At 38.9% G+C, this 25,946-nt stretch overlaps 1 protein-coding gene across 5 annotated transcripts in view; it reads left to right on the top strand.

Annotated features, from left to right (window-relative positions):
• The window catches only part of thsd7ba (thrombospondin, type I, domain containing 7Ba), a 202,573-nt gene that overhangs the window by 108,575 nt on the left and 68,052 nt on the right, over window positions 1–25,946 (top strand). For all 5 annotated transcript variants that reach the window (XR_014628956.1, XM_084421340.1, XM_084421338.1 and 2 more), the window contains exons 9-10: window positions 14,972–15,163; window positions 16,617–16,845. Coding sequence is in view for 4 of the 5 variants with exons in the window: in XM_084421340.1 (XP_084277466.1) it covers window positions 14,972–15,163; window positions 16,617–16,845 (421 nt within the window). In the remaining variant the exon portion in view is untranslated. The remainder of the gene's footprint in view (window positions 1–14,971; window positions 15,164–16,616; window positions 16,846–25,946) is intronic.

The following is a 25,946-nucleotide window of genomic DNA, read 5'->3' as shown; positions in this document are numbered from 1 at the left end:
TGCCGGTATTGAGAATCGAACAGGCAACCTTCGGGTTACCAGTCTGACTCACTACCATTGAGGTGTACCATTAAGGGGGTCGCACACCGGATGAGAAGCGCAGCACCGCGTCGCGTCTAGGACAACTCGAGGTATCGCACTTTCTCAGTTTATGGCCAGCAATATTTTTATGTTTAAGGACATCATGGAATTAAGATAATGTCTGTACTATGTTATGATTGTACTGTACAATTAAATACAATCGTTGCTAAGTCTGCAGTCTGAACACTTTACCTCATAGTGTCCGTTAACTGAATGAATTGAGAATATCTCCTGAAAATCCGATAACATCAGCAGTTTTCATCCACGCAGCTGATTTCTGTAAATGAATGTAAAACTAAATGTATATTGCAGCACAGGGTAAAGTCAGTATAAATTAACGACGATTTGAGACAAATAAATGTAAATTTAATATAAAACTATGTAAATGGCACTCTGTGGCGCGGCAGGATTTTGAACAAGTTCCTGAGCCGTAGCTGGGCGCCACGGACAGGCGCCGCCGGTGTGTGTACACTGATAGAGAATAATGTGTTTGAATTTTAAAGACGTGACGCTGCGCTTCTCGTCCGGTGTGCGACCCCCTTTAGGCCACATGCATCTTCATGTTTAATGCATCCTTGTGGAATATTTTTTTCCAAAATAGTCTTACTGATGTGGTAGATTTTTCCTAAACCTAACTACGTACCTGGAACCTAATTACCTGGGGTGTCTCCAATCGACACCCAAGCGTCTACAGTTGACACTTAATAAATACATTTACCTGAGGCGTCTCCAGTCGACACCCAAGCGTCTACAGTCGACACTTAATAAATATATCTGGGGCGTCTACAGTCGACACTGTATAATCTTTATACTTTAGCTCTTGCGTCTACAGTCGACAACTGGCTTCAAGTTCCTTACCCCAACTTGTTCCCCTAACTAACTTTCTGCGCAGCAGTAATAACAGACAAACCTCAGCAAATGTCCTTCAAATGCTTTAATCACGGCCGGGAGATCTTCCCAAGCAGTTCTCAGAGAATCTCCCCCAAGAAGAAGAATACATCAGGTTTTATAGGACAAATACAGACACAACAAATAAGCTCATCGTCACTAACTCATGACGTCATCTTCTATCAATATGATTGGTTGAATTGGTAAAAGCAATCCCCCACCTTTTTACCCTCTGTTACTGGCAGTTGATTACTCAGTATATCATGACATAATACAGACAGTGTATTATTGTTTTTGTCATGGTCAGAATTTTCCATAACACAAATAGACAAAGAACAGAACGTTTTGGTACGTTGTGTTTCAGAGTGTTAGAATTGTTAGGCCTAAAAAGGGAAGTAAGGTTTAGATGTTAGAATTGTTAGAATCATGGTTAGTACAGTATAAAAGGTTCTTATCTATTAAAAATCCATCACACTGACCCCAAACCTAATATGTATATTTATATATTGATTTATAATAAATGCATTTTTACATCAATTGTCAGCACCCACACACTAGCACAGATGCACCATCATACGGTAGTGTTTAGGACTTGGAACCCCTGAGATTAGTTGATATTCTCATTCTCTATCAGTCCCATCAAACATGCTTTAGTCATTTCTGCCGTTAAAATGCTAATAACATCTGCCAGGTGGTCAGGTGAGGTGACAGGATGATGTGCTGATCAATAAGAACTGTAATCTATGCAGCAGATTAGAGGTTTGCCGCTGTGTGGTCTGTCCCAATAAGGCCATTTATCTCCTCTGAGCGTAGTGTAATTAGGGATGCGTTTGATGGATCTCACAACATCTTGCCCTCCTCCTCCCAGAGTTGACAGAAAACATGTGGCACTTCATCTTTTCCTGTGCTGGTAAAGATTACAGCTTCTTTTACCTTCAAAAAATGGTCTACCAATTAACCAAAAGTAATAGCAGTTGAATGGACATGCTAATAAAAGCCTGTGAATCTGCTCAGCAGTCATGTCCAGCATGTAAGAGTATCAATTAGACGGTGGTCAATGAAAAGACACGTTCACAGCTTATTCCCAGAGATAACGCTTGCTGTTCCAAATGGACCCAATTGTCCTGAGCTTTTTATTGAAAAGATGGTAGACTATACAACCTTGAAACTTGTAAGAAGATAAAAGTGAAATTCCATTTATATTGTTCTTTAGTACATAGGACATTTGTTATTCAGATTTCTTTTGGTTTGAAAAATGAGAAAAGCGACCTACTCAAGTATGTCATTTTGTGATTACATGATTCATGAGCATAATGAGAGTGAAAGGTAAAGTGCTGAGGTGTATGTGTGAGTGTTTGGATCTTTTTAGTCAATGGTTTGGATCACACTACGTGCCTAGCTTTTCATGACACATTTTCCAGAACAATAAAATATATACAATCTGTTGAAATTTGATGGAAATTGGAGACCTCCAATCAATCACTGATACGTTTTTTTTTTTTTTTTTTTGTAAGAAATTAATACTTTTATTCAGCAAAGATTAAATTGATGCAAAAGAACTCAAACGAATCCCATCTGAATAAGGTTTAAGGACACTTAAGACAGTCGTGAGTTATGACACTTGATTGGGGACACCATCATCCAAAAGTGAGCAGCTACAGTGCACTGTTCGTTTCAGCAGGAAACACATTAGTTACACTAACAGCTCTGTTTGACTTACTGGAGCACTGACCCTTGCAGCGTCAGTAAGAGTCATCTGCATCACAGATGTCGGCGTGTGCCCGTGGGCAAGCTGGCACTGATTGCTTTTTGAGTGGGGGAGACGGCGCACAAAGATTTTACTTTGTACAGCTTTTTGGCTGTCACTTAGTGATGTGTCAGGCCAGTGTTGCACAGCGCTAAATTATGAGTCTTGCAAGTTAGCTGACATGATTGAGTGCATGGATGCAATTTCACTGCTGGTGGCCACGAAACACTGTATCACGCGGATGGTTTATGTGCTCTGAGCTTATTTCCATCCCAAAATTCAATGTTCAAGCTTTCAAATTAAGGTTAAACTTAAAATTTAAACTCTGAAATGGCAATGATAACACTGGTCAGTCTGAAGGAGCAAGTTAGAGTGGAAACACAACAGTACTTGGACTTGCATGCCATTGTGATATTAAATATTTGAGTTTCCAGCGATAAACACCCATATATTAATAATTCAGGAAGGACCTGGAGCTGAGATCCATTTACAGTTTCCCCACACATGGCATGTGCTTTCTGCTTTTCAGGCATTCCTCACTCAGCCTGTTCTAATGCAGGGTAGACGCACACCCCACATTTTTCCATTTAACTTTTTATGATACGAGGATGACTGGCAGCTGTGTTTGGGTGGTTGAGCAGAGAAAATTACAGCTACTCTCTCTTAAATCCATCTATACAGAAAAGTGCCTGTTTCATATGGAAGCTTATGGGTAGCAAATTTCAATTTGAGATGTAATGTGCAAAATGACAATGCAATATGTAAAATGGCAATGCATTTCTGTATTTAAATAAAAAAATTCCAATACATTTGTGCAACGTTTGGAGCAAAATGAAAATGAAAATTCAATTGCCATTTCATACACTAGTTTTAATATGTAAATTGAATACATAGTTTCATGACGATGTTAGATGATAATGAGGTTTAGAGCTTCTACTCTATAGTTAATGGCCACTTATAGTTTAGTGCATCTGTATGAAGAAATTATTAGGTTATTTACGGCAAATTCTGACCCTATTTTGCTGAATTTCGCAGCAGAAATCGAGACTCATCAGACCAGGCAACGTTTTTTAAATCTAATATTGTCCAATTTTGATGAGCCAGGAGTGGCACCAGTGTGGCCTTCTGCTGCTGTAGGTCGTCTGCTTCAAGGTTTGACGTGTTGTGCGTTCAGAGATGCTCTTCTGCAGACCTCAGTTGTAACAAGTTATTTGAGTTACTGTTGCCTTTCTATCAACTCAAACCAGTCTGCCCATTCTCCACTGACCTGTGGCGACAAGGCATTTTCACCCACAGAACTGCTGCTCACTGGATATTTTCTCTTTTTCAGACCATTCTCTCTAAACTCTAGAGATTGATTGTCTGTGAAAATTAGAGTATCAGCAGTTTCTGAAATACTCAGATCAGCCTGTCTGGGACCAACAACCATGCCATGGTCAAATATCAACTTTCTTCCACATTCTGATGCTACGTAAAATGTTTTACTTTTAAGTAAAAAATAAATGTAATTTTTTATAAATTTTTTAAGGATGTTGTAAGGACAAACAATGAGTTTTTTTTCTAACTTATGTATCATATTTCTTATTATGGTTTAGGTTTTTCATATGGTTTGGTCAAGAAGTGGTTTTGGCAGTCATTTGTGTATGGCATGGGCTCCCAATGAGGCATGTGTGGGACACAGATGGGTTTTCATCAGTGTCTTTATTATGTTAGAATGAGGCCGACAGCCGCCCAACTGTTCCAGTGTTGTTTCACGTCGTGGACCTCAGACAGCCTCTAGGCAGTACAAGAGCTGCTTCTGTGCTACTGTAGAGTGTTGTCAAGTCTTACATTTCTTTCAGAAAATTCATAAAGCTGTCTCCAAGCGTTTGAGGAAGCCTTATGAACCTTAACTACTGAGCTTTGTACTTAAAATCATTGAATGACTTAACCTTACCTTAAAGGCAGAATAATGATTGGAAAGATAATAAGTGTCTTTAAGTCCATATGAGATGTCATGGCTGGATAACTCCAGACGGAGCTTGTGCTGCTGTTTTAAATAGATCAGAGGAGAGGGTGAAAAATCATAGGCTATCTGTTTTCTTTTTGACTGTGTGATCAGTCAAAGTGCCAGTTATCGGTGTGTCTGATCAATGCAGGTGACACTAATCTGGTAAATGACCTTCTGCCTGCGTGTCAGTGCTGTCAATATCTGGACTGAGGTGAACTAATTCTGATCAATTCTCAAAATCATCTCTTACTGACAAGTGGAGTCTTGGTTCTGGCTTTGAACCCTAAAGCGATTAATGGTTAAAGAAATGACAGATTGAGAGGCTGTGCCTTTTTTTTACAAGAAGCAAAGAAAGTACCATTTGCTGAATACTCACCATTTTATAGACAGTACTTAGTGCATATACTACAAATATTATATTATATGATATGATATTATATGATATTATATTATATTATATTATATTATATTATATTATATTATATTATATTATATTATATTATATTATATTATATTATATTATATTATATTATATTATATTATATTATATTTTGAGGAATCAAATATTGATATTTTGACAAGAGAGACTTAAATAGAAGTGTATTGTACTGTCAATTTAACATACTACAGCATACTGTTACTTTTAGAACTTTTCTTCCAAAGCAGTTAAAACCAAAACACTGTTCATCTTATGTTCACTTATTTTCTTCATATATTTATATATATAAAGGACACCCTACTGAATTCTATGGTTTTACATATCAGGACATAGTAAAAAATTATCTGGTATTTAGCAGGTCTTGAAATTAGGTAAATACAACATCAGATGAACAACAACACTTGCCATATTACACTGTGTCATTATTTATTTAAAGCTGCAGTCCGTAGCTTTTTTGGTTTAAAAATTATCCACAATAATTTTTTGAGAAAGTACATAACCAGCCAGTGTTCAAAACTATCTGCTTGCCTTAGCTCGATTCAAAATGGTAAGCTTGTAATAATGTTTTTAATTCCAGTGGTACTGGTTGATATCCGCGGGAAATTCGAGCATGTCTGCGTCATTACGTCACATCTGTACACATAAAGAAGTTGTCTCGGCTAGTAGGCTATATTGCGTGTGAGGATGTTGGAGGTGGAGATTTATAGCCTTTTCTCACAGCACTTGATATAATTAAACTTATCAATTTGATGGCGGATCCAGAAAGGTTCAAACGACAATCACCAGTGACAACTGGAGATTCACCCGTTGTAAAACGCGAAAGACTTCGGGAAAGTAGTCTTGCATGCATGAATTAATGCTTTTTTATGAATGAATTCATGATGATTCTTGTACCATAACCGTAGCTTTATCCACAATGGGTGGTAAAGACCAATTTTTTTGTGAACAAAGAAAACATCATGATCATGCGTAATAAATCATAATTCATGATGATGTACTCATCTTAGTTAATGTTTTAATTAAGGTGCTGTTCATCCATGAAGTCATGAATGAAAAACTTTGAACTTGTGTTAGTTCCTGATGATTCATGAGATATTAATGCATGAATGAATGCATATTTCATGCATGAATTTATATACATGAATTCATGATAATTCATGTACCCTTACCGTAAAGTGTTACCAGTTTATTTATATAGCACATTTCATACACAATGGCAATTCAAAGTGCTTTACATAGAAGAAATAAAAATAATAAAAATAAATAAGAATAATTAAAACAGTTTAGAAAAATAAAATAAAATACAGTACAAACAGTCGGACGAACAGTGGCACAGTGCTCATTCAGTAAATGCATAGTTAAACAGATGTGTTTTGAGTCTGGATTTGAATGTGACTACTGTAGGAGCACATCTGATCTCTTCTGGAAGCTGGTTCCAGCTGCGGCTGGCATAATAGCTAAAAGCAGACTCGCCATGTTTAGAGTGAACCCTTGGTATTTCTAGCTGATATGATCCTAATGATCTGAGTGATCTGTTGGGTTTATATTCAGTGAGCATATCTGCAATGTACTGAGGTCCTAGGCCATTGAATGATTTATATACCAGTAATAATACTTTAAAATCAATCCTAAATCTAACTGGGAGCCAGTGTAAAGACCTGAGGACTGGTGTGATATGTTCATATTTTCTGGTTCTGCTCAGAATCCTGGCGGCAGCGTTCTGTATGAGCTGCAACTGTCTTATGGTCTTTTTGGGAAGGCCAGTGAGGAGTCCATTACAATAATCCACCCTGCTGGTGATGAAAGCATGAACAAGTTTCTCTAAGTCTTGTCTGGAAACAAAGCATCTAATTCTTGCAATATTTTTCAGATGATAGTATGCTGATTTAGTTATTGCTTTGACATGACTACTGAAACTAAGGTCTGACTCTAGTGTCACACCAAGATTTTTGGTTGTTTGACCCCTAGAGTGAAGGTATGCGTTCACCTTGAGAACTTCATCTTTGTTTCCAAACGCAATGACTTCAGTTTTCTCTTTGTTTAACTGAAGAAAGTTTTGGCACATCCAACTGTTGACTTCATCAATGCATTGGCACAGGGAGTCAATGGGGCTGTAATCGTTAGGCGATAGGGCTAAGTAGAGCTGTGTGTCGTCTGCATAGCTGTGGTAAGCAATTTGGTTCTTTCTCATTATTTGGCTCATTGGGAGCATATTGAACAGGAGTGCGCAAGAATTGATCCTTAAGGGACTCCGCATGTCATGGATGTCCACTCAGACTTATGGTCTCCTATTCTCACATAATAACCTCTCCCATCTAAGTATGACCTGAACCATTTTAGGACTATCCCAGAAAGCCCCACCCAGTTTTCCAGCCTGTCAAGCAGTATGTTATGATCGACAGTGTCAAATGCAGCACTGAGGTCGAGTAGTACCAGCACCGATAATTTGCCTGAATCAGTATTTAAGCGAATATCGTTTATTATCTTTATGAGCGCTGTCCCTGTGCTGTGGTGCGGTCGGAAACCAGATTGAAAATTGTCAAAGTATCCATTCGAGCTTAAGAATTTGTTCAGCTGATTGAAGACAACTTTTTCAATGATCTTACCTATGAAAGGAAGATTTGAGATCGGTCTATAGTTGCTTAATACGGTCTTATCCAGATTGCTCTTTTTCAGGAGGGGCTTGACAACTGCACTTTTCAGGGAGTTTGGAAAACTCTATGATCACCCTATAAGATCATTGCTGTTTTAAGCATATCGTTGTCGTGTAAACGTACCCTATAAGATCATTGCTGATGTTTTTCTTCCTTGGCATTGTGTTAACACACACCTGAATGCTCCAGACCAGCAAACTGCCAAAACATCTGATTAATTGATCTTCAGCAAGCGTGATCACCTCTATAAAAGCAAAGACATTTGATTAGCAGCGGCTGACTGCTACTTGAATGAATGAATGAATGAATGATTTTTTTATTTGGTCACATACCCACAAGTCATATCAACAAATAAACACAATCTACACAATTCACACAATGTATTTTGTGACCAAAAAGGCATAGGCTGAAGCCAAAGGCTTATTTTTTTGCCTATCCTAGAGAAAAAAACAGAAAAAAAAAAAGAAAAAAAAAACTTACCCTCTTAATTCCTATGGAAGCAGTAAGGGTGTAGCCTACTTAGTTTGTCACACATGGCTTCTCCATTCTGGCCTAGTTTTTGTTAAATAAATAGTGACACAGTGTAATATGTCATGTGTTGTCCATCTGATGTTGTATTTACCTCATTTTAAGACCTGCCAAAGACCAGAGGTCCCTCCTGATTCGTAAAAACATAGAATTCAATAGGGTGTTCTTTCTTATTCACATGACTGTATATTTATATATAAATATGCATCTGTGGCATCACATCACATTAAGAATTGAGAAAACTGGCATGTGTCAGTTTTCATTTCATGCATAGGTTGTTGTTTGTATTAAAATGACAGCTGTCCTCTGTCTCCCTGACCTTTGTGTTGTGTGTTTACTCAGAAAAAGGTTGTGTGAGGTGACACATTCCACCAATCGGATGTCTTCCAGGGTTATTTTTTATTCCCATTCTCTAAAGGTCATAGTTTGTGATATCTCTAAGTGTAACATTCAATCTTTAGTCTGTTATGGGCGATGATCACATTTGACATTTCTCTCCTGTATGATGTCTCAACATTATTTTCTCTTTTTGTATTTGTTTACATTATTCATTTGCATTACACTCTCTCAGTCATGTTCAGCATTCCTTTATGAGTGTCATTAGTTGTTGCTGATATAAATATTAATATAATGTGACTGATAGGATGCAGAGTAAGGTCTGCCCCATACGGAGATCTGACAGTTGGGTTATCCGTTCCTCATTCCCGCTTTAGATCCATGATTCTCTCTGGTATACTGCACTGCATTAGCAGCCGCTGTTTGTACACACCTCTGTTGATAATGAGGATTCAGTGTTTACATGGACTTTTCAGCATTAATATTTATGTTTTCTTGATGTGTCAATGAATACTAAGTGGTGTGAGTGACTGAGCTGGAACAGAAAAGAAAATTGTTCATTTTTAACAGTGTAGTCAGATCTTGTCACTTAATTCTAAACCGCATAATATTTAAAGGTAAGGTTTATTTATTTATTTTTAAATTTTTTAAAGCACTTCCTAGTTAATGTGCGAAGACAACAGTATATATAAAAAAAACCTCTATGAGTCTTTCAGTTTTTCTGTTTATCTGAGCAGTGCCACATGCCAATTTCTGGCTCAACCAATGGCGTGAATTTGGGGCCAGACTACCTGTTTTTCCAAAGATGGGTCATTTGGAAAATCAGATTGCTGCAGGAATAAGTCCGAAATCCCAGAAATGAGTTAGCAAATGAGTCATCCCAAAGTCTGTTTTTTTAAATGTTTTTGTTTTTTGTTAAATGCTTGAAATAAGGTCTGTGGTTAACACAAGCTCAAGATATTTTCACATTTTATTCTACAACATTAAACATGGTTTAACATATTTTCCTATAGATATGGGTTTTGAATTGTGTGCATGTGCTTGGTGGTTTTGTTTGTGGAACCTTCAGATTGACTCAATTGACTTCAAACATGTCATTCCAACAAATGGATTTTCGTCATTCTCATTTTGTCATTTCTTCAATGGCTGTCTTTCTCAGTCATTCCAACAAATGAAGTTTTTTTTTAATAGAGAATGTAAAAATAACAATAACAAATTTTTGAAAATTTGCTCATTTTGACTCATTTTGCCAGACTCCAAAATTCATAAAAGTTGTCTTCATTTGTAAAGATTATTTGGATGAACATAACCTGTAAGAATCATATTCTTTTATCCGTCACAGAGCTTATTTTCTGAGGGATCCAGGGTGATGCTAACTCCTGGGTTGGCCTAAAAAATGCGTCATCCTTGCAGGACTCTATGGGTAGCCATTTTGATATGTGTTATGCGCAAAAGTAAATATGAGGAAACCGTGATTTTAAATGTGCAAAATACTAGTTGGACTTTGTTTTCAAAAACAGTGTTGAGTTGGTTACAAAGCACTTACACATACAATACAGTTTCTTTGTGGCCCTCATCACACTCAAGAATGAAGATTGTACAGTATAATTGTTTTTAATAGAATTAATTTGCAGCTGTATGGCAGTAGTTTTATATCGGAGCATTTGAATGCATTTCATTTTTTGATATCATCATTGAAATTGAGAGTGGACTGCGTGTGAGAGCTGTGCATGAGGAAACAATGCTGAATATCAGGATCCACCACTAATGTCAACCACAGAACTTCACATTTCAGCGCTGACATCGCAACTCATCAGGCTAACACACACTAATGAAATTAAAACTCCTACTCGACAATTCCTTTGTACTAGATACATCCCTGCCGCAAGTCATTTTTTTCCATTTTCAACAGAAGAATAACTGTGGAAAGGACAAAATTAGTTGTGACAAAAAGCAGTGTCCCTGTTTTAAATATGTGTTTTAAGGTAAGTTTTCGTTCAACGAGAAGAGGTATGCGTTTATGCTGATAGTTTTTAAAACATCCGCACAGTTTTAGATTAGAATTTCTAATCTAAGCTGAAATGAATTCATCTTCTGTGTGGACCCTGTTGGTGCTGCTAATGGTGCACAAATTTTGATTCAGAGTTTGAATGATTTAAAGAACTTGTATCATATTTTTGGTCATTAATTTCCGCTCTCTTAGACTGTAAAAAGACTAATCCCCTGTAAGCTATTAAATGAATGGGTTTGTCCTTGAGTCTGTCTGAAAAATGAATGATGAATCTGCCCAACTTTCATCCATCAGTTGTTCACTGAGAACTGATCTTACTCTCGTAATCGCTTCCAATTATGACTTTGTTTCAGCTCTGGTCAAAATTTAATGTGGGATTAAATCAAAGGTGTTTTTTTTTTATTGTTTTTTTTTTATCATAGTCCACAAAATAGCTTGCAGGCAAATCAAGGGGTTGTTCTCTTGATCTCTTTCCCTCCTACTCTCTTTCATTTTTGTGTGGAAGGTTTTGTATGTTGTGAACAGCGCATGAAATGGTACACAGATTAAGGGGTGCTCACAAGCAGCACTATTTTATTTATTTATTCTTCTTTCCTCTTAAATGCAAGTGAGCCAAAGAGATTTCAGCCAGGAAGATGCGGCCCTTCCAGTGCTTTTTGCTCTCCGTGTGGGCTGTTAAGGTTAATTTCTGCAATCTGCATGCACATTTTCATCCGGCCCTCCTGGGGCAAAGTGTTCCTTTCAAACTTTCACAATTATTTCTGATATATTATAACACGGAGGGAAAGTGGATTGATTTAGGAAGGTGGGAAGCTGGAATTATTTGATGCCTGCAATATGACCCGTAAGTCAGTGATGTTATTTGGAGCTCTGGCATTATTCTTTCTGCAATTTAACTTATTACAATTGGGTGCTCAAATTGCCAAGCACCTGTTATGGAATTACAGTTTGTGCATTATTCAGAAGACGAGACAAACCTGCACAGTTGGTTAAAATGAATACGGCTTGGTTTTTATTTCTGACTCTTGAACTGTCATTTTTGCAGTATAATTCCTGCTATTTTCTTTCTCTGGAGCTTTTTGGGAACTTACTGTCACTCATTGCCATTTATACCACTGAATGTTTTGGTGTACAAAGTTCTGCAGTATACATTATCTCTAACTTTATGGGAATATGACGTTCCTGCTGAAAAGGCCGACATAGCTACTCACCGTAATATACCTAATTTTGTTTGATTTGAAACACAATGACTGCCTTGGTCAACCAGCTTCTGGACCAGCATGGGCATTACAGTATATGATATCCATTAACATCAGAATTAATTGTGCTTTATGCTTCATTGGACATTTTTTAATGGGTGATTCTTCAATTAGGGGCAGTTTGAACAACTTTAAATATTGAAAAATGACGCTTCCTCAAACTACATTTCATTTATCACATGTCCTTGAGTAAAAATCTACCTTCAAGTAAAATTTGGTGTTATGTGTGATGATGAGGATTTTTATAATGTATTGATGCTAATTACTTTTATTGGAAAAAGTCTCAGATTTGCAAACACAAGGTCATTGGCAGTCAATTAGCTTTGAAATGATAAACATTCAAATAAATGATTTGTTTTTAGTAAACACAATATTGGTATTTAAAAAGTCCAAAATAAGCACAATCAGATCAATTTTACATTATACAAATACATATTAAAAATGGAAAAGCTCATTTAAAAGGCCAAATGTTTCAAGTTATTAAAACTACCTTTTTTTCTTCAGAAAAGTTTCATTAATTGTAGAATCAGCCATGCAGCCTACTTAGTGTTTTTTTTTAGTTTTTTTTTTAAAGAAATTAATACTTTTATTTAGCAAGGATGCATTAAATTGATCAAAAGTTTGCAGTAAAGACAACTTTCTATTCATCAAAGAATCCATCAAATTACCCTAAAATATATGTATCGCGGTTTCCACAAAAAATATTGATAATAATATTGAATCAGCATGTTAGAATGATTTCTGAAGGATCATGTGACTGAAGACGAGTAAAAAACAGCTTTGCCGTCACAGGAATAATTTTACATTTTAAAACATATTAAAATAGACTTTTTCCCCACAATATTTGTGATCAAATAAATGCAGCCTTAGTGAGCATAACAGACATTTAAAACAAATCTTACTGACCCCAACATTTTGAATGGTAGTGCTCAATTTATTTAATGCAGGTAGTCTGTCTTTCTTTCTTGATATTTTTCTGCATTGCATGAGCCTGTTGAAATGCTAATGCACTCATTTCAAGGGGTCAATAAATCTCTTCAATATTTTGGATCCCTGATGTCAGTGTCAAGAATAGACCAAATACCTCTTTTTCAAAACCGCATTTCATGGTGTAGAGACTTCAGTGTTGATGAATGGAAGTTTCTGGTTCTGTCTACAGTTTAAATTGCGCTCAGGGGTCCTCCACCTCGTGCACGCAACAGTTATCTTCAAACTCACTGAAGTCTGGGTCACGTGGTCGCCTGCAGTGTTTTGCAATAGCAGTTTGATTGCCAAGAACATGCCTAGAGTCCTTCCTCGCCAGCCTCTTTGCTTTGATGACTCAAGAAGCCTGGTGCTAAAGGTTGGAGGCGGAGGGCTGTAGACTCGCTTTAGGGAATATCTTCCATCTATGCCTCATTGGATCAAGAACATCATCCATATCACATTCTTAGCCTCTTGACATGGTTGCAGTTACAGCAGGGGGAAAATACATAGATAACAAATTTGCCCCTGGGTTGTTATTGCTTAACTGCATGTTTGAAAGTGAATGACAGAGTTCAAGAGGAATAATGATGCCTCGTATTGACCGCTGAAGTTCTTCACACATTCAGTGTTTTACATTGGACTTTATCTTTTTTATTATTTTTTTTAGGAAATTGATCCGTTATGGTGGCACATAAGAAGGATGTAATACGCCTGTTTGTTGTGGATGTTTTTTGGGGTTTAATCGTTAAAGGAAAGTTTTGTGTAATCCTAGAGAAGTGAATGGAAGGATTAATGTCTCTCTTTCATGCATGAAATGAGAGTTTTCCTCTCACTAACCTCAGCAGACAGCCCAGCTCTCTTTCGCTTCTGTCTTTTGATAGCTCACTGGCATCCAATAAATTAAATGGCCTTTGGTTCATTCTGTCAAATACTGTTTCCTGCTCAAATCTTTTCCTTCCTGCAGGTGAAAGGAAACAAATTCTGCCCATCTGATCAAGCGGTCATTAGTAAAATCAGTGGCAACACACAAAGCAAATATTTCCTTTGGTTAATTTGTTTGAAGATCGAAGAGCAGATCATTTGTATAGAGAAACTGATGGCATTATCGCTACAATGTGATGTGCAGCCGTTGCTTTGACAGACTTGATTGTGAGGGTTTGGAGCGTCATGAAATTATTAGTGTTCAGAACTTGGTTGTGTTCATCATAATGAAATCTAAATTGCCCCCTCTATTTTCATGTTTCCCATTTCTGTGATTGAGCACAAAAAGGCTGATGAATCACAACTGTTGATCTCTTATTTGGAGATAAAAAAACACTTAGTCTTCATCAAAGTTGCATTAAAAAGATGAAAGCAGTGAATATGAGCACATTTATAATAGGGACCTCATTTACTCTTGTAACGCTGAGTTATGGGACTATTTCATTGAATGGCTTATTCCACCTCAATGCACAAAAACACATTGAATTTCTGTCTTGTAAAGGTACCTTGGGTTTGTGGTTGACTAGAGTATTTTATAAGTGTTAACACTTTCTGCAATTTCTGTATTTATTAATATCTTTTTTTATTAATATTATTTATGGATACAGTACCGTAAGAAATTGGAGTTGGTAAGATTTTTTAAGTTTTTGAAAGAAGTCTCTTATGCTCACCAAAGCTGCATTTATTTAATCAAAACAGTAAAAAAAATAAAAAAAATAATAATTAAAATGTACTGTTTTCTATTTTATGTATTTTTAAAATATATTTTTCTGTGATGGCATAGCTTCATTTTAGCAGCAATTACTCTTCAGTGTCACATGATCCTTCTGTCTGTCTGTCTATCTATCTATCTATCTATCTATCTATCTATCTATCTATCTATCTAATCTATCTATCTTTGTCTATCTGTCTGTCTGTCTCTATCTGTCTGTCTGTCTATCTATATAGGCCTATATATCTTTTTTTTTCTATTCAGTAAAGAAATGGGCAAATGTGCACGTTTTAAAACAACAACAATAACCTCCCTTGATATCTGTCAACACCAAGTAATGATGGTGACATTACAAGTCGTCTTATGTTCCACTGAACAGGGCAGCTTGTTCCTGAGGATCTCTGTGAAGACGAGTCGCCCCCTAAAGAGGTGTCCTGTGTGATGGCGTGTTCAGGTGACTGTGTGCTCAGCTCATGGTCTGATTGGTCCTCCTGCTCCCACAGCTGCTCCAGTAAAAACTCAGAAGGCAGACAAAGCCGCACACGGACCGTATTGGGCTTACCAGGAGAAGGTCAGTTGACTTTCACCTTTCACAGAAATGAGATGATAATGTTTATTACAAATGTCTGAAAAATGTATTTTCAATTTAAGAAAATTGTAGGCATTCAAATGAATGGTGCATGTGACATGGTGTGGCGCCTATGGCCTGCATGTGTCATTTCCTAAACTCTTTCATTCCCACTGTGTTCCAGTCTCACTGCACATTCCTATCTATTATAATAAAAAATGTTTATAAAATTTAAATAAACAAACAGATAATTTAATGCTGTAATATTGATTTGACAAGGGAAGTAATTTACTCCTAATATCTCTCTGAGGGTGACATGACACCATTAATCAGTTTGTTTTTGTGAGTGGAGGGCCAATTTTGCATTCGGTATATTTGTTTTAGAGGAGCAGTGATAAAAATGTGTTCACAGGGTCTCATTTTTGTCTGCCTACATACTGCTGTGGGCTTTTCACAGTCCTTCTGGAATGACAAAAAGAGCTGTGTAATTAAGACTTAAATATAGCTTAGTCTAGAGACTACTCCCGCCCCCTCTGTAGCCACACACACACACACACACACACATGCATACATACATCCTGAGTAACAGCATTATGCATGCTCTTACATCTCCATGCATCTGGAAAATGGAAATAAAGCCCCAACCTCTACACACCATCCACAGAGTGTCATTAATCAGACAAGCCCTTATTAATATTCAGCTGGTCTACGTTACACTCATAATGAGTCCCTGTGTTATGGAGAAAGGCTGAATGTCAATACAATGTCATTAGCTTCAAGGGCAGATGGAGTAGGAATTACTTTTAATTATAAAAAGTACAGAAGTAATTTTGGAGGTTGATCCCACAAAAAATGTGTCAAAGGTGTCCCTGCATCACACATGGAATACACATTCAGCATTTTGTTTTCAAGTACAGTAAAATGATGGAAGAAGGTTTTGGGATGCATCAATATCAAATATTTGGCTGATACTATACGGATAAGCTGATATTTATTTTGGTTTCATGGTTGATAATAGATGTATGGAAGAGTCTGTTCTAGTTTCATCTAATATTACAATATTGTATTTCAACTATATTTCAATGAACAGAAAGGTTGTTAATAGTTTTGTTTAATGATAACAACACTGTGGCATTGGCTCTTTCAGCATTGAGGAGCCCAACAGCTTTGAGGCAACCAAACTTTGTTTGTCTCATATAGTCAATGAGACATTATTTTAAAATTTGTATTTGACGCTGGTGGTTCAGAAATTACACTATAAACTGTTTTTTGTTTTTTTTATTATTATTATTCGTTTTCTTCTATTCACATATCTACATCTCTTCACATGTCCCAGTAGATTTCGGCTTCATGCCTCTTGTGCTCATGTAGCTCGTTAACATTTTATGGAGCATTAAAGCAAACTTAAGAGAGGGTTTTCCATCTGTAATGCAGTTAATGATCTTTTTCATTTCAGCTAAGGCATGTCCAGCTGCTACTGCTCTGGAGGAGTGGAGAACTTGTAACGATCATCCATGCATCACATTCTACTGGGAAGAGTCGCCATGGGGACCATGCATTGAAGACTCCTCCATGAATCTAAATGGCACCGGCTACTGGAACGGAACGACCACCTGTGCTGTCGGGGTGCAGATTCGTAAAGTGGTCTGCATGAAAATGGGCGTCGGGCCGGTTATTCCCAAAAGGTGCCTTATTTTTATGTATGAAATTTAAAGCACATAGATTTTCCACCACTGCTCATAGCATGAAGTTTAAATGGTATTTTTTACTAATCTTTGGTGATCACTGCTTTTTATTATTAAATACCATAGAGCACTTACTTTACCTGTCAGATGCAGGCAATAACGCTTTGTTCAGACATTCGGCAAAATCCTGTCCTTTTGTGATTTGAAATCTGTTTAAAGTAAGATTTTGGAAATGCATTTCATTTGGTATAGTCAGATCAGATTTCACTTGGCACTCATCACTCAGACACGGCGTGGCTGTAATATCATACACAAAGTGCAGTAGTCGTGGCACATCTGCATCTACATTCTCTCATTTACACTCACATGCCATTTACTATGTTTGAATAATCAAACAAGGGATCAGTTTTGAACTCGGCATATGTATGAATGGGTAAAATGTAGTAGTCCTCATGGCTTCTACTCTGTCTTTGGCATTGTTGTTACTATGGCAACCAATATAGATATATCATATATTGATTGCACTGTCTGAACAAATGTATCCAATCTTTACTAGGATTTATGCGCTGTGTGAACAACCACCAACATAAGTATATACAGCCTTATCAAATGCATTCAAATACCTCATCAAATATGTGCCGACATTCAATTCAGAATGTTTTTGGAGGGTTTCCGTTTTATAATGTTCCTGAATCTGGCCAGTTTCCTTTATGGGATCATCCATTGTTATAGCTTTATCTATAAAACAGCATTTTCTCTCCTACTGTAGATGTATATTTTTAAATACAAGTACATAATATCAGGACATCCGTATTTGGTGAATAATGCAGAGATAAATATTTCCCTCTGCTAGCTTTTGTAAATATATGTACATTTAGTTTGATCAGAGCGCTAAATTAAAGCAGATATTATTAGACACTTCTGCTCTGGGATGTGTCTTTGAGGCATTCTGCTACACAATCACACAGTCCTGAAATCCAGATTTAATAGTTTTCCATATAAACATCACGTTTACACTGCATGAATGAGACGTACAGCACAACATATATGTATAGTTCTGAAAGCTGTTCTCATGAGATGTTCGCATTTCCTTGACCTTTTCACAAGGGAAGATCGCTTGGTTTACATTTGCTGAAGCCGTATCTTAGACACTGAGTGTCAATATTCTCATTCTTGTGCTGTGCGTGGCTCTGAGTGCAGGCTGGACTTTTTCTCTCTGTTTCCTCTATGAGAGGTTCATGTTGCCCCAGGTCTTTCCTTGATAAATGTTTCCTGTGGGAGTGGTGTAATGGCGCTTTGGGTAAGATAAAATGTTCTATTGCATTGCATGGAGAAGATATTGTGTTGTGCATCAGGAAAAGGGGCTCATAAATAATGCAGTCGTTTATCCATTTCTTTCTGTTATATTAATGACACCAACGTAAAGTGAGTTTATGGGCTGGCGTATTTCACTGGCCTGGTTATAGGTTTCGGCTTTACCTCAGTTTTGGGAGGGGGGCTGTCTGGAAAAACATGCTGGTTTTTCTCTTTTTAGTGAAAATGTCTAATATATCTGTATTTAAAACAAGATGCATTTACATGGGAATGCAAAATTGCATACGATTTTAAGAGTAGCTCTGTGCCTACATCGACAACCTTCTAAGACAGCTTTAAATTCATCATTGAATTGATAAATGGTCATTTTGAAATACTATCCACAGGCAGCAACATCACACAGGAGAGTCGTAATTGCATAAGACTCACAATTGATGATATATATACAGTATATAGTGGTCAAAAATGATGTCTATAGAAGTGATATTTGTTTTTAAATGACCCAACGGGTTCGATTAAACCATCAACATTTTAGGATATATATATATATATATATATATATATACACCCATATCAGCTGGACTGCCTGGGGATGGAGACGCCACTCTCCCGGAAGCGTAAGCTGTCGTGAGAGCTCGTCAGCTGCACGATTGACCACGCCAGGGATGTGAATGGCACAAAGCGACCTCAGATGCTTCAGACTCCATATGGCGGGCAAGTTGCTACTTGGCGGTTGATGTACGCAACAGTCGCAGTGTTGTCTGTACATACCAGTACGTGCTTGCCATGTAGTGGCCCTTTGAGGTGGTCCACCATAATCCGTACTGAGCAACTCGAGGCAATTGATGTGCCAATGCAGTTGAGGCCCCGTCCACAGACCTGAGACTGCATGCCCGTTGTACGTTGCCCCCCAGCCGGTGGCAGAGGCTTCCGTGAAGACCATAGCATGCCTGGACACTTGTTCTAGGGGAACACCTGCCTGTAGAAACTAAGGGTCCGATCATGGGCTGAAGGTTTGGAGGCAGTGTGGGGTGGCGTGCACCCGGTATGTGCCGCTCTGCCACGCCCATTTCGGGACTCGACTGTGAAGCCAGTGCTGAAGCGGTCTCATATGAAGCAATCCGAGTGGCGTTGCTGCAGCTGTGGATGCCATATGCCCCAGGAGCCTCTGAAAGAGTTTCAGTGGGACACTGTCCTGCTCTTGATTGTACTCAAGCAGTTCAACACCGACCGGACGCGCTCCTCTGTGAGTTGCGCTGTCTGGTTGAGCGAGTCCAACTCCATACCGAGATAAGAGATCCTCTGCACAGGGGAGAGTTTGCTTGTCCCAGTTGACCTGAAGGCCCAACAGGCTGAGGTGAAGGAGCACCATGTCCCTGTGTACACACAACTGATCTCGAGACTGAGCCAGAATCAGCCAGTCGTAGAGATAGTTGAGAATACGAACGCCGCATTCTCAGAGTGGAACAATGGCTGTCTCCGCAACTTTCGTGAAGACGCAGGGCGACAGGGACAACCCGAATGGCAGGACTTTGTACTGATATGCCCGTCCCTCGAACACAAACTGCAGGAATGGTCTGTGTCGAGAAAGAATCAAGACATGAAAGTATGTGTCCTTCAGGTCGATCGCTGTAAACCAATCTTGGGGACGGATGCATTAGAAAATGCGTTTCTGCGTGAGCTTTCTGCATGAACATCTTGAACGGGAGCTTGTACAGGGCCCAATTTAAGGTTTGCAGATCCAAGATTGGTCGTAACCCACCGCTTTCTTGGGTACAATGAAGTAGGGGCTGTAGAACCCTGTCTTCATATCGGCTGGAGGAACCGGCTTGATCGTGTCCTTCGCCAGTAGGACATAGATCTCTGCTTGCAACTCTGCACAGAGGTGAAGTGGATGCCCCTGAACTTGGGAGGGTGCTGGGCGAACTGAATCGCATAGCTGAGTCTGATGGTACGGATGAGCCAGCGAGATGGGCTGGGAAGTGCTAGCCAGGCTTCCAGACACCGTGCAAGCAGGACCAACGGGACCACAGACGTACCCGGGGTGGGGCAGCGAGGTGGAACACAGGGACTCGGCTCGGGAGGCACCGAGGCGGCCCGAAGCAGAGTCTGAGTGTGTTGTGCCACACTTACCTGGTTCCAGGGTGGGGCAGAGGGTGCGTGGAAAGACTTGGTGGCGTCCCCGAGCCGCACACTGCGGCTGATGACGGAAGAGGGGGAAAGGAGTGGCAAGGCATGGGAGCATCGCTCACTGCAATCCGTGCCCTCTTGTGACCCAGAGATGGAAGAAATTGCTCTTTTATTGAAAATGTGGGTACCGCTGGACTCCGGCGAGACAGTCTTCCCGTCGCTGTACACAGTTCTTGCATAACCCCTGGGTCATAACTTTCCTTGTGCAATTCCTTGAGCGCCTTGGCCTGGTAGACCTGCAGGAGCGCCATGGCATGCAGGGCAGATGCAGCTTCTGCACAGGTTGAGTATGCCTTGTCCGCTAGAGCGGATGAGAAATAACACGCCCGGGAGGCGAGGCGCGGATTTCCCTGCCTGGAGGTAGCGGTCTTGGAACACAGCTGCATCGCCACAGACCGCTCCTCTGGGGGGATCTCCACGTAACCCTTAGCTGCTCCACCGTCGAGGGTAGTGAGGGAGGAAGAGGCACCAGAACGGTTTCAGGCAGAAAAAGGTGCGTGCTCTAGTAACCTCTTCATGCACTTCCGGAAAGAAAGGCACAGGGGCGGGGCGCTGAGAACCAGCACAGGCCGCCCCAAGATACCAATCATCCAACCGCGTGGTTCGGGACACAGTGGAGGGTTCCACTCGAGCCAACACTTGCGGCGGCCCTGGAAAGCATAGCCGTGAGCTCTGGGTCTAACTCGGACAACGCTGTCACACCCGAAGGAGGCAGCGCAGCCGAGTCTTCATCCCCAGAGGACATTAGCTCACCCTCTGATGCAGCGACCGACATGTGATCATCCGGTGGAGCTCCAAAAGAAACGACTGGGACTACGACGGACAGCCCAGCGCGCTCTCTTGGAGGCTCCGTGGGTAGCGTTATAGAGGAGTGAGGGGCTCGAGGAGACTGGCTCGACGGGTTAACACTCACTGTGATCCCCTGAAGGCTATTAACCGAAGTAGGCCTCTTCTGCTGCATCCAGAAACACACGATTTGAATGGCATCTTGAAAAAGACGTAGGGTCAGATCGTGTAAGCTCTTTTGGGAATTTGATCTCTCTGGTGCTTAGGCGCATAGGGAGATAACCGCGGCAACACACAGGATGATAGTGTAAGCCTGTGTGAACACTCACTCTCGGGAAACGCCCACCGAAACCAACAAGCTGAATGAACAGCTTTTCTCATTGAAGGCGCACACTCTCGGAGAATCACGACTCTCACTGCACGCGCTGTCACGCCAACACCAGCTCGCAGAGGCTTCTTCCAGCAGAGACTCGAACAGCAACACTCTTAACAGATGCTTGAGAGAACAGGAACAGCATGCGCTGTCTGGCTCCGAAGCGAAAGACAAGGATGTGACGCACCTGCTGCTCATTATATGCTTGCGCTGCGATGCATAGCAGCTGGTGCAATTATTGCATGCCAATGTGCATTGGCTCGTTTAGTTTCACTCGAAGTAGATAGGCTCACAAGCGATCCACATTAGTCAGAATCACTTCTGACTTAAGTAGTAGTGAGCTGATGAAGGGGAACGGTGTCATATACAATTGTCTTTACCAATGAATAATCTAAACTTCTTTACAGTCAGAAGAGAACAAATCACAGTCTGGTTTATAGTGGTCTGTTGACACACACACGCTCTCACTCACAGATATACTGAAGCATAAATCACAGATGGGTTTACTGTATATGGCATGGATGTGTTTGATGGTGTGGGTAAATTTATGTGTTTGTGTCACACACACATCATATCCCTTGTGCCTTGCCGCATGTGCTGGAGGTTGCCAGAACAGAACATCAGTTATATAGAACATTTCATCAGATGAGAGCGGCTGATATTTCGTGGTGTGTGTTCAGATAACTCCGCTTTATTTAAAACAGCAGTGCTGAGCTATTTAAACATCCTGATATATGAAATGATCCAACGGGGAGATGTTTGTTTATATTTCTGCTGCTATACCTTTTCTTTATTAATACTCATATGCTTGCATAAAGAGGAAAAGAAACCAGGTTCCATATAGGTACAAAGCAACTTGTCTGTCAACATTAAATGTGATCTGATCTCAGCCATTTTAAAGTACAGTTTTGTGGAGCAGGATGATATATTATGTATGTTTGTTGGACCAATGAAATGTGGGTGATGCAAGTTCAAGCTTGATTTCCAAGCTATTTCCCCCTCATTCCAAATAATTTCCTGTCTTCTCTCTCCACTGCCACTCTCCACACTCTCTCCATTGCCACATCATTTCCTGCCTTCTCTCTCTCTCCATTGTCATTCAAATAAATGGATTAAATGTAATCCATGACATTGGGTGAATTATTGATTTTCTAAAACTGGCAACAGCAATATGATAAAACAGTGTTTATAAAAATTATTGTATTAATTATTAGATAATTGTAATGTACAAATATGTCATTAAGTAATTTGCCTAGAGATAGCATAATAAACTATTTGAATCAGAATAGTTGCAGTGAAAATTAGTCATTTCTGCTCTTCTGCAATGACTTACTGCTTTTCTAAAACTGCGACAACAGCAATATGATATAACAGTGTTTAAAAACCAGTTGTATTTATTATTAATAATAATCGTAATAAACAATTCTTCAATATGCCTAATTAATTTGCCTACAGATAGGTGCAGTGTAATTTCTGCACCATTAGCCTCACCAACTACAAAAATAATAATAATTGGTTCATTTCTGTGTTGGGATGACACTGAGTAATATCTTATAAAACACTATTCAGTCAAAGTGTTTACTCTTTTCAGGGAATTCTACTTTAATTATGAATTCAACCAGTGTGTTGTTTCATATTGCTTTTGTCCTGTGAATTAATGTTTAAGCATGCCCCATCCAATAAAATTTTAAAGGGTTATTTCACACAAAAATTATTCTGTCATTTACTCACCCTCGTGTCGTTCCAAACCCGTAAGACTTTTGTTCATCTTGGAAACACAAAAACATATGTTTAATGAAGTCTAAGAGATTTATGTCCTCCATTGGCAGTTTCTGTTCCACTTTGACAGCTAAAATAATTCATAAAGATATTATAAAACTAATTTATATGAATTGAGCGGTTTAGTCAACTTTTCTGATGAGACACGATAGCTTTATATGATGAACATAAAAAGTTCCATCCTTCGGATGAGACGTTAAATTGGGGTCCTGACTCTCTGTGGTCATTATAAATCCCAGGATGTCCAATCCCAAAAGAGTAGGGGTGTAACCCCTGTATCCTGGCCTAATTTGCCCAGTGGCCTCTGTCCATCATGGCCTCCTAATCATCCCCATATTGACTGATTGGCTTCATCACTGTCTCCTCTCCACCAATAAGCTGGTGTGTGATGGGTGTTCTGCCGCAAGATGGCTGCCGTCGGATCATCCAGGTGGTTGCTGCACATTGGTGGTGGTTGAGGAGATTCCCCCTTCCATGTAAAGCACTTTGAGTACCCAGAAAAGTGCTATATAAATGTTATGAATTATATATATTTTTATTGTGAACAGATTGCTTGACCTGTTTGACGTGCAAGAACAAACCTCATTGGTTCTTGCTGAAGCTCAAACGTGCTGTGTAACACATGAGAATGAACCTCATTGGTTTTTGCACATCAAGAAAACATGCTTGAGCTTCTGTTTACCATATCTCATGTGTGCATTGATGAATGTTTATATGTGGATAACACCTTAAATTAAATCTGTTCATCATATAAAGCAATTGTTTCTCTTCAGAAAATCAGACTAAACCGCTCAATTCATATGTATTAGTTTTACGATCCCTTTATGAACTTTTTGAAGCTTCAGAGTGGTAGTTGTGTAGCTGTCAATGAAGGGACAGAAAGCTCTCAGATTTCATCAAAAAGATCTTAATTTGTGTTCGAAGATGAACGAAAGACTTACGGGTTTGGAACGACATGAGTAAATGATGACTGATGATAGATGATAATTTTTGGGTGAACTATCCCTTTGAGCTGAACAAAACATAAACGCGCTTTGTTTTGTGTCAACCTGTTGTCTTCTGTGATGTCTCTTCTTTCTACTGATTTCTTGCACTTATCCACCCACTCTTTTGTTCCTCTCCTAAAGCTGTGTAGCATCAATGCCTTTGGGTGATTGCCTTCTGTAATGACATTCTGCTCCACAGAGCACAAAAGTGAGAGAGAAACAGATGATTCATGGCTCTGTTCTTTCTTGTCCGCTGCTTTGATGTGTCCTGTTTGCTGGTCTCCAAAGCCTGTATTTGGTAGAGGCCTGCTGAGTCCCACCGCCTCTCTTTAGAGCTGCTGCATGCTGGGAAATGAAATCCAGAATCCAGCTTACAGGGATGGACATTCTCCATGGAGCAACATGCTCTCAAACAAAAGCATGCACATACTCGCACTCACAAGTACACGCATGTCCAGCAGGACGTACACCCTAGTACATATGTAAGGGATCATGTGCAGTCAACCAGTCATTATCGCAAAATATTGGGTCTTGTTTCGACCAGAAGGGGTTTGTTTTGTGAAATCGATCGTCTGGCTGTACATTATCCCTTATATATTCACCAGGGTGAATGTAATTTTCCATCCTACAACACGCCTGTTTACCAAATAGATCAGTGTGCATGAAATATTGATTTAAGTTGAACTTCTCTCAATTTATTATAAGTAACCGATACCGGAGAGTGCTTGGAGAGCCATGAAACGGGTACATTGTTATGGAAAAAAAGTAGGATGGAAAGTATATCTTAATTTCAAACACAAATTAAGATCTTTTTGATGAAATCTGAGAGCTTTCTGTCCCTCCATTGACAGCTACACAACTACCACTTTTAAGCTTCAAATGGAAAGTAAATGTCGGTATGTACTTACTTATTCCACTGAAGACAGTTGAAGTTATGTTAATATTTTTTGTTGAATAAAAAATTCAAAGTTTAATTTTTATTTGTTAAATTATGTTACACATCAATACTGTCCAGATAAAACTTAATTAAACCGTATTAACTAAGTACGATTTTAAATACGTTCATTTAGCAAGGATGCATTAAATTGGTCAAAAATGACAGTAAATCCATTTATAATATATATATATATTTTTTTAATGCTGTTCTTTTGAACAATTCTGAAAAACTATCATGCTTGCACAAAAATAGCAATCGGAACAACTTTTTTTTCCACATTCATATTGATGATAAGTGTTACTTGAGCAGCAGATCAGCATAGTATAATGATTTCTGAAGGATCATGTGACCGACCCTGAAGACTGGAGTAATGGCTTTCCATCACAGGAATAAATTGCTTTTTAAAATATATTAAAATAGAAGACAAACAGTTATTTTAAATGTTAATAATATTTCATAGCATTATTGTTTTCACTGTAATTTTGATCAAATAAATGCAGCCTTGGTTAGCATAAGAGACTTATGAAACAACAACAACAAAACAAAACCCCCACAGTTTTGAATGTTAGTGTACATCCATACATGTTTGGTGTTGGGGAAAAATTCATGGTGTGTACTTATTTTTTTTACATGTTGGAAATTGTTTGCCAAATATACAATCATTATGTGTAATCAATATCACAAAAATAAGTGATCATGTTGCTCTGTGATCGACCAATCAGAATAAAGTATTTTA

The sequence above is a fragment of the Rutilus rutilus genome, assembly GCF_951802725.1.
Source record: "Rutilus rutilus genome assembly, chromosome: 10".
NCBI lineage: Eukaryota > Metazoa > Chordata > Actinopteri > Cypriniformes > Leuciscidae > Rutilus > Rutilus rutilus.
This window is presented reverse-complemented; position numbering and strand designations above follow the sequence as displayed.